We start from the raw sequence: 9345 nt of genomic DNA, 5'->3' as shown, positions 1-9345 counted from the left end.
ATTTGACCTCGTTCATTTAGTTTGATAGGTCTATCGATTTGATCCCAGGGCAAGAATATTTTAAGGCCATCTCTCAGAGATGTGGTTTGGATGGTTTCCCTCACACAGTCGACGTTACACATGAAGTCACAGGTTTGAGTGCGTGGGTTGAAGAATAAGCCTTCAGAACAAATGCTTAGAACTTGTTGGTTACCTACACAACGCCAGAATTTGTCGCAGTCTGTTTCATGAGCCCAGTGTAGTACGTGACATTCATCTTCGCATTTATTTGATTCCGAACCTCCACCACCACCACCTCCTTCACCACCACCGCCTCCATCACCACTGCCGCCTCCTTCGCCTTCCCCACCTCCTTCACCTCCACCACCTCCATCTCCTCCTCCACCTCCTCCTCCTCCACCTCCACCTCCACCTCCTCCACCACCTCCTCCTCCTCCGCCGCCTCCTCCTCCTCCTCCGCCACCTCCTCCACCGCCACCTCCTCCTCCACCGCCGCCTCCTCCTCCGCCTCCTCCTTCGCCACCGCCGCCTCCTTCACCACCGCCGCCTCCTTCACCACCGCCGCCTCCTTCACCACCGCCGCCTCCTTCACCACCGCCGCCTCCTTCACCACCGCCTCCGCCTTCACCACTGCCGCCTCCTTCGCCACCACCGCCTCCTTCGCCACCACCGCCTCCTTCGCCTCCACCACCGCCTCCTCCTCCGCCTCCTCCTTCACCACCGCCGCCTCCTTCACCACCGCCGCCTCCTTCACCACCGCCTCCGCCTTCACCACTGCCGCCTCCTTCGCCACCACCGCCTCCTTCGCCTCCACCACCGCCTCCTCCTCCGCCTCCTCCTTCGCCACCGCCGCCTCCTTCACCACTACCGCCTCCTTCGCCTCCACCACCGCCTCCTCCTCCGCCGCCTCCTTCGCCACCACCGCCTCCTTCGCCTCCACCACCGCCTCCTCCTCCGCCTCCTCCTTCGCCACCGCCGCCTCCTTCACCACTGCCGCCTCCTTCGCCACCACCGCCTCCTTCGCCTCCACCGCCTCCTTCGCCTCCACCGCCACCTCCTCCTCCGCCTCCTCCTTCACCACCGCCGCCTCCTTCGCCTCCTCCTTCACCACCACCGCCTCCTTCGCCTCCACCTTCTCCTTCACCACCGCCGCCTCCTTCGCCTCCACCACCTCCTCCGCCTCCGCCGCCTCCTTCTCCACCACCGCCTCCTTCGCCACCACCGCCTCCGTCGCCTCCACCACCTCCTTCGCCTCCGCCTCCTCCTTCTCCACCGCCGCCTCCTTCTCCACCACCGCCTCCGTCGCCTCCACCGCCGCCTCCTCCTCCGCCTCCTCCTTCTCCACCGCCGCCTCCTTCTCCACCACCGCCTCCGTCGCCTCCACCGCCGCCTCCTCCTCCGCCTCCTCCTTCGCCACCGCCGCCTCCTTCGCCACCGCCGCCTCCTTCGCCACCGCCGCCTCCTTCGCCACCGCCGCCTCCTTCGCCACCGCCGCCTCCATCACCACCGCCGCCTCCGTCGCCACCACCGCCGCCTCCTCCGCCACCTCCTCCTTCACCACCGCCGCCTCCTTCGCCTCCACCACCGCCTCCGCCTCCTCCTTCTCCACCGCCGCCTCCTTCTCCACCGCCGCCTCCTTCTCCACCGCCGCCTCCATCACCACCGCCGCCTCCGTCGCCACCACCGCCGCCTCCGCCTCCGCCTCCTCCTTCTCCACCGCCGCCTCCTTCTCCACCACCGCCTCCGTCGCCGCCTCCGCCGCCTCCTCCTCCGCCTCCTCCTTCACCACCGCCGCCTCCTTCGCCACCGCCGCCTCCTTCGCCACCACCGCCTCCTTCGCCACCACCGCCTCCTTCGCCACCACCGCCTCCTTCGCCACCACCGCCTCCTTCGCCACCGCCTCCTCCTCCTCCTCCACCGCCTCCTTCACCTCCACCGCCTCCTTCACCACCGCCGCCTCCTTCACCTCCACCACCTCCACCACCGCCGCCTCCGCCTCCACTGCCAGCTTCACATCCAGCATCTTGTGGCCATGTGCAAACCTAAATGATACTTTAATTATAACATCTTACAGAATATTATTATGTTTTATTGGAACATAACATCTAATAAGCAAAATATGTTTCTTCCACAGTACTTATACGTAGTTCATAGAATGTAAACACAGTAAATGATTTAAGAATATAACCCACCTGAAGAGTTGGGCTGAAGTGAGTTCCTGGTGCACAGTTCCTCTCTACTGTATTTCCATGTACGCAATAGTAGAACTTAGTGCAGTCGTTTTCATGTGGCAATAGTTTATGGATATCGAAGTCAGCAGGACACCCATTTGTAAGTGTACCGCCACCTCCACCGCCGCCTCCACCTCCTCCGTCTCCACCATCACCTCCACCGCTGCCTCCGTCTCCACCACCACCACTTCCACCTCCTCCACTGCCATTATCTCCGCTACCAGCTTCGCATCCAGCGTCTCGTGGCCATGTGCAAACCTAAAAGTTACTTTAATTATTATAACACCAGAGTCGATATTATTATTTGGTCGTATGATAGTTAATTTATAATAATATAATTTTCAGTCAAATCAATGAAAAATTAAAAAGAAATCAAATTATTTATTTATCTTTGATTTACTTGGCCTTTGTACCTTTGTGATCAACTTTCTTTGACTTAAAAAGAAACAGATTTTCTTCGGATTCCCTTTAATTCTAGAACAGTTTCTATATATTTTTCTTTTTATTTAAATGCATTTATTTTTAGAACTCATTACGTTCTAACATATGTTTCAATATACCGTACCATACAAGCGTAAAAATGAAAGACTCCAGGAAAGACTCTCTGAACATTGTAACCATAAAAACCATAAAGACCATAAAAAAATTGGAAAAATAATAGGACAGATATTTCACTAAGATAGAAATGATTTCAATAATTAAAACGATTGAATGAGACTATAATCAAACAGTGACCTAATACTGTAGAACCTACCTGAAGAGTTGGGCTGAAGTGAGTTCCTGGTGCACAGTCTCTCTCTACTTTTTTTCCATGTACGCAATAGTAGAACTTGGCGCAGTTGTTCTCATGTGGCAACAGTTTATGTATATTGAAGTCAGCAGGACAAGCATTTGGAAGTGTACCACCACCTCCTCCAGCACTGCCTCCGTCGTTTACGCCACCATCCCCACCGTCTACAACACTGCCACCTCCACTTCCGCTACTACCTGAACATTCTACGTTTTCTGCCCAATCGCATATCTGCAAAACAAGGATTTTTTTATAGATAATGGAGTCGAAGATGTCCATAAGATGAAGTTTGGAAGTGGCACCGTAGACATAAATAAATAAAATATAAACATTGGACAACATCACATACGTTACTCTGATCCCAATGTAAGCAGCTAAAGCACTTGGGTTATGGAAAATCAGAAGTAACGACGGTACCACAAACACCCGGACCCAAAACAACATAAAAAAACTAATGAACTTTTTCTACATCGACTCGGCCGGGAATCGAACCCGAGACCTCGGAGTGGTGTACCCACTCGACCACGGAGGACGAACATTCCATATTAGCTTAAGAAATATTGTTTACATTTTGGTAAACTCGCCGTATTTCAAACAAATTTCCTTAAAAAACAAATAATTACTGAAATAGTAATAACTTATAAATATGTTGATAATAAATATATTATTATATTAAATGTTTCAGATAACAATAGTATTAGAAGACTTGATATTGCTATCTTATACGAATTTATCTTTATTGATGATTGATGTTTAATAAAATTGAATACAAGTAGCGCAAATAACGCCATATTTAATCTGTAGACCAAATATGATATCGAGTTATTTGAAAGAAAGATTACTGCATTTCCTTAAAACAGGATTCTACTTATTCCATTCCAAACAACAATAAACAGCTCATTCGTAACTTAGGGTCCATTCTAATACCAATAATGCTAGCATTCTTGCCAAAATTCCACGCGGTCAAGATTTATACAGTAACTTTTTTTTTAATTCATATTTGTATATATATTTAAGCATTCAATGTTATCAATTCTTATGTTATTTTATTATTAATGAAAAAAAAATTCTAATACTTAGATACATCGGTTATTATAAGATTCTAATTATGTTCAGAAACCGGAACTGGATCGTTTTGTAGAATTGGAAAACCACTGAACGGCAATGATCACATTTCGATTCGAAAAAGAAAATGACAATTTGATACTTATTGATAAAACTAACGACCGAATGATAACTCTCTGAATAATAACTGACATATTTAAATAAAATTGTGGAAAAGAGTAACTACTGAATTTTTTGACCAGTTAGTTTCCAGCTTTTACATTTATGATAAATGAAATTTTGATATTGCATTGTCTCTTTACTATGCCGCGAAGCAAAAGTCACGACGTGCTCTTATGGCATCATCCCTCTGCCTGTTGTTCTACTCCATTGTGCGTGCGTATACCATATACTTCGTTGCTATGTATAATTACAATAATAACTATCTATTATAATAAATAAGACCTTTATCACTTTATGAGCGCTGATACGACTATATCATAAAGCATCCACGTACGCTTCAACATCAACAACTACAAAATTTATTTTTAATCGGATTAATGTACCTTATATAGAAAAAGGACGAAGAAAAACAAACTAATCAATGAATATTTGGATTTGTTCCAAAAACATCTGATACCATTATCAATAAACTATTGAAACCGATCATTTCCTCTGTCCTTGAAATTAACAACGATTTTAATCAGTTAAACGTCCATGATCTCACCAACGACTCGATAAATATTGTTGCTAATCAGAGGATTAAATACGTCGATAAACTTAAGGACTTTCTCTTGTAAGTATTACTTTGAATGACAGCAGATTATAATTTACGGATTTGCAATAACATTGACACCAAAACAATCATTTATAGACATAACGATTCAGAAATATGCATATCATTATTCGATAACACATTTGGTACGGTCACAACAAATATACTTCGATAATTTAAAGTCTAATGAATATAGAAACTGTTTTGTCATACTCTAGATTAGTTCCATGACGAGTTCTAACTATCACTAAGCTTATTGAAACATTTTACAACTTACAAAAAAGTCTGAAATCTGCGAAACGATTTTATTCTAACTGATGACTTGAATGAATTACAAAACGGTATGCTATTTTCTAAATAGCATGAATCTTCAATTTTAATGTCTTGCCATGAAATATTATTGGTGATTAGTAAAAAGGATACTTACTTGATTCTCATAATTAAAGTATGTGCCGTTTGCGCATTCCCTTTCAATTTTTTCTCCGCGGACGCAGAAGTAGAACTTATCGCAGTACGTCTCATGAGCCAATAGTACGTGAACTTCGAAGTCAGCGGGACAACCATTGGGTAAAGTTATTCCGGGGCTTGAAGTTGTTGGTGCTACGGTTGTCGGAGTTGGTGTTGGTGTTGTCGCATCACCTGGTGGACAAGTTGGACAGGTACTCTGAGGAGTTGTCGGTAGTCCTGATAGGGAACACTTCGCTAATATGGGATGGGTGCACACCTATAAAAGAAATGGAATAATATTTTAAATAATATAAGGAAAAATGACACAGTTATACTTAGTTAGTTTTATACTTTATTGTACACCACACAGAAAAAAAAAATACAACATGGATTCGGCTTGAATAAAAGACCTACCTAACTAATAAACCTCAGCCTTAACCTACCTAATAAGTTTAAAAACATTTTTCTGTCATCCTTTTTTCCCCTTTGAAATACCTATTAATATTATGCATTTTACCATCCAATAAAACATATCATTATTAAGAATCAATATTAGATTTTCGCATGCTTTCCAATCAAAGGTCACTGCGAAATCTTTATTCATAGAAGCCTTACGCTTAACGGGACCGAAAAAGAGGCACTATTGCCACAGTCTGCACACGAAGATAATTCTCAAATCTAGAGGCCATATTAGGATGGCAGTTTCGTTTTAATACTATAGTTATAAATTTACATTTCGACATCAATCACACTTGGCCCAGCTGGCTTACTTAACACAAATAATCAGTCTACCAGTTCACAGTTTTATATATTTTTGTATTGTATAGGTAATCAGGTGGGCCATTTGATGGTAAGTGGTCACCGCCCATAGATAATGGCGCTGTAAGACATATCAATCATCTCTTACATAACCACTGCGGCACTTTCCTTTAGACCTAAGATGTTATGTCTCTAGATGTATTTATTCATGTGTAGAAAACAGTTTTGGCAGTAGAATATCTGGTGAATGGGTTAGACAAAGCCCTACCACCAAGCGTTTAACGTCAGCCTCCTGTGTTTATCACGGGATTATATTTTGTTTGGGTTTTTTTTATGATATAGGTTGGCGGACGAGCAAATGGGCCACCTGGGGATGTAAGTGGTCACCTTCCCCCATAGGCAATGGTGCTGTAAGAAATATCAACCATTCCTTTCATCGCCAATGCGCCACCAACCTTGGGAACCGGAACACAACAATACCGAGTACTGTTGTTTGACGGTAGAATATCTGATGCGTGGGTGGTAACTACCCAGACGGGCATGCGCTAACCACCGAGGGTTTTTCTGTAATCTTTATGTCGTGTCTTTAACTTTATTTTTTTTTTCAAAGAATAGTAATAACAGGCTTACTTGTTCATCGTACGAGAATTCCGTTCCAGGAGCACAATTACTTGGTACTTTGTGTCTAAGTCCATTTTCACAGTAGTAAAACTTGGTACAGTCGTATTCGTGGGGTAATAAGTGATGGGTTTTAGCTGAAGAGCATCTTTCATCAGTTATTAGGTTATTTGGTTCAATATCCTGGGGTCTGCCGTAGACGAGAGCTACGACGCCCAGAATGAAAAAGCTTACTGTAAAAATAAAACGAAAAAAATTTAATAGAATCATACCCTGAAAATCCTCTTATATATTTACCTATTAAAATATTATCGATTTGTTAATTTTAAATATATACATTAGTAAGGCGAAGAGAACGTAGAAATAACTGATTTAAGAACATTAAGAACGCAACTTAGAAGTTTGGCTGCACAGTTTCGTACCCTTAACAAAAAACTATATGCGATAAAAATGATGTAAATAATCAAGCGTATTATTAACGCCGAGCTACCACCGGTCCGGTATGTAGATTCTACCACGAAGCCGGCCGAAACTGTTTTTTATTTTTTTTATTAACGTTTGATTTTTATTTTCAAGATTGATTCGAATTTATTTAAGTTTGACTTGAAAATCTTTTTTTTTAATATTTATATTCATTTACACTATAAATAAAATTAATGTTTATATATTTGTGTCTTCTTAACCATTAATCCCATGGAATATCAATATAAAGTTTTAGATGTTTGATTTAAAAAAAAGTGATTACAACGCTAGTCATTTTCATAAATTATATTGTATGCTATTGATTAAAACATTTGTACATTAAAAACAAGTAATAATCGATCATAAAATATTCGATAACTACTTAATACAGCGCGCATTCAACACGATCCGCGTGATAAATTTGATAAGCATATAATTTATATTAGAAAAAAACATTATTCGTATTAACTAATACATATTAATTTTAAGAACTTCCTTATTTATATCAACAAGTTGGCAATTATTTACTTTTTTTTAACCTTTACTTTTTATATTTGAGTATGATGATCGATTTAGGCTTCCAAGAACGTGTACTTAATTTTGTGAGTGTATGTTTGTACGTATGTTTATCCACGAATTTCTCGAAAACTAAAAGTCATATCGAGATGATCATTATTAATTTATGTTAGGTACACTTCAACTTACGGAAGAGTGTAGATTTCATTAAAATCGGTCCAGTAGTTTCAGAGATATAGGTAAATTACTCGTAAGAAAATATAGAAGTCGGTTTAATTTTTTTATAATTTATAATTTACAAGAAATGAAATGGTTTCGCTGAGACTATTCATTGTAAATCTAAGAACTTTAGAGAGCACTCTCGCTGGAGGTTGCTCTCGGAAACGGTGGTAGAGTTGAAATATTTACGATTCAAAATTACTTTATTGTATATTTTACTTGAATAAAATACATTTTTATACATCGATTTTTACCCTAAATTAAGAATTGTCTTGTTTAAATGAAAGGAAACTGCGTTTTATCGCGATCTTTATGAATTATTTTGATTATAATTATTAAGTGCAGCTTTGTTTTTAGCCCAGAGGATCGGAAATGCGATTCAACGGATGCTGCTAGCATTCTTGCCACAATTGCACGCGGTCAAGATTTATACAGTAACTATTTTTAATTCATATTTGTATATATTTAAGCGCTTAATGTTATTAATTCTTATGTTATGTTAAGACGTATTTAATAGAACTTATTACATTCCCTACTTAAGAAATTAAATGTGAAATATATATAAAATTGCGGCTATGTTAACTTTAGAACCAATATCAAGGGTCGTGTCGGAATTGTCGTCCCATCGGAAGCCGATATTTGACATTTTATGTAACTTGTAAATAAGTGAGCCACAGAAATCAACCTACGCCTATTCCTAAGATTCGGATATAATAAATTAAATACAAACCAAACAATTATTTCATTTAGGTATTGTTGTTATTAATAATATAATCAATATATTTAATTCGTTGATTTTTAATGATGTTATAATCAAGTTATTTATTTAGTTTAATTAAACTGGAGTATTTTATGTTGTATTTTTATTTTAATGATAATAACGTAAATATTATTTAAAATGTTAATTTTTTTAATTAACAAAAACAGAAAACTTGTTTTTGTTGAAAATGACTCTAGTTCCGCAATGGCTCAATATTTTTGTGCCATAGATTATATTGTAAAAAAAAAAACAATCAAAAGCCTTTAATATAAACAAATAGCAATTGCATTAAATGTAATACTTAGAAATAAATAAAAAAATATATCTTACCTCTCATAGCGTCAATTATGACGCAAAAAATATTTTTGCACACACAGTTAAGTTAAGAACCGTCACAAATCTACTGTATTAATTTCGGCCCAAACGTATATATGCATCTGCTTATGATAAACAAGATACCTACTTCCAATAGAAACACTATCAAAGATATCATCAATAGATTAGAAAAAGGATTAATACTTATCTTAACTGGGATTAAGATTTTTTCCCGGTAATTTTGCGTTATTTGTTTATTTTCAATGTAATTCAATAATTAAGTCTATTTTTATTCACAAATATAAGGATTTAATGATAAGTAATAATAGACGCCATTTTGTTTTTTAAATGCGAATAAAACGTATTTATTATTTTAAAATGCAATAAGAAATTGCTTTTTATTTGATAA

General features: G+C 40.1%; 2 protein-coding genes across 2 annotated transcripts; both read right to left on the bottom strand.

Moving 5' to 3' along the window:
- Positions 1 to 318: 318 nt before the first annotated feature.
- LOC135194210 (serine-aspartate repeat-containing protein I-like) lies at positions 319 to 1501 on the bottom strand. The gene is made up of 2 exons (XM_064219390.1): positions 368 to 1501; positions 319 to 324 (listed from the first exon to the last, which is right to left on the bottom strand). The coding sequence occupies exons 1-2, from the start codon at positions 1499 to 1501 to the stop codon at positions 319 to 321; spliced, it is 1140 nt and encodes a 379-aa protein (XP_064075460.1).
- Positions 1502 to 1943: 442 nt separating this feature from the next.
- On the bottom strand, positions 1944 to 9050 carry LOC113391898 (chondroitin proteoglycan-2-like; the record flags this gene model as incomplete). Its single annotated transcript, XM_026628027.2, has 6 exons — positions 8952 to 9050; positions 6677 to 6897; positions 5268 to 5564; positions 2986 to 3252; positions 2193 to 2489; positions 1944 to 2042 (listed from the first exon to the last, which is right to left on the bottom strand). Coding segments are annotated over exons 1-6 (1188 nt in total), but the record flags the coding sequence as incomplete, so codon positions are not given.
- Between the last annotated feature and the right edge of the window lie 295 nt (positions 9051 to 9345).

The sequence above is a fragment of the Vanessa tameamea genome, chromosome 28 (genome assembly GCF_037043105.1).
Source record: "Vanessa tameamea isolate UH-Manoa-2023 chromosome 28, ilVanTame1 primary haplotype, whole genome shotgun sequence".
In the NCBI taxonomy this organism is placed as follows: Eukaryota; Metazoa; Arthropoda; class Insecta; order Lepidoptera; family Nymphalidae; genus Vanessa; species Vanessa tameamea.
Note: the sequence above shows the minus strand (reverse complement) of the source record. Positions and strands in the feature narration are given on the sequence as shown.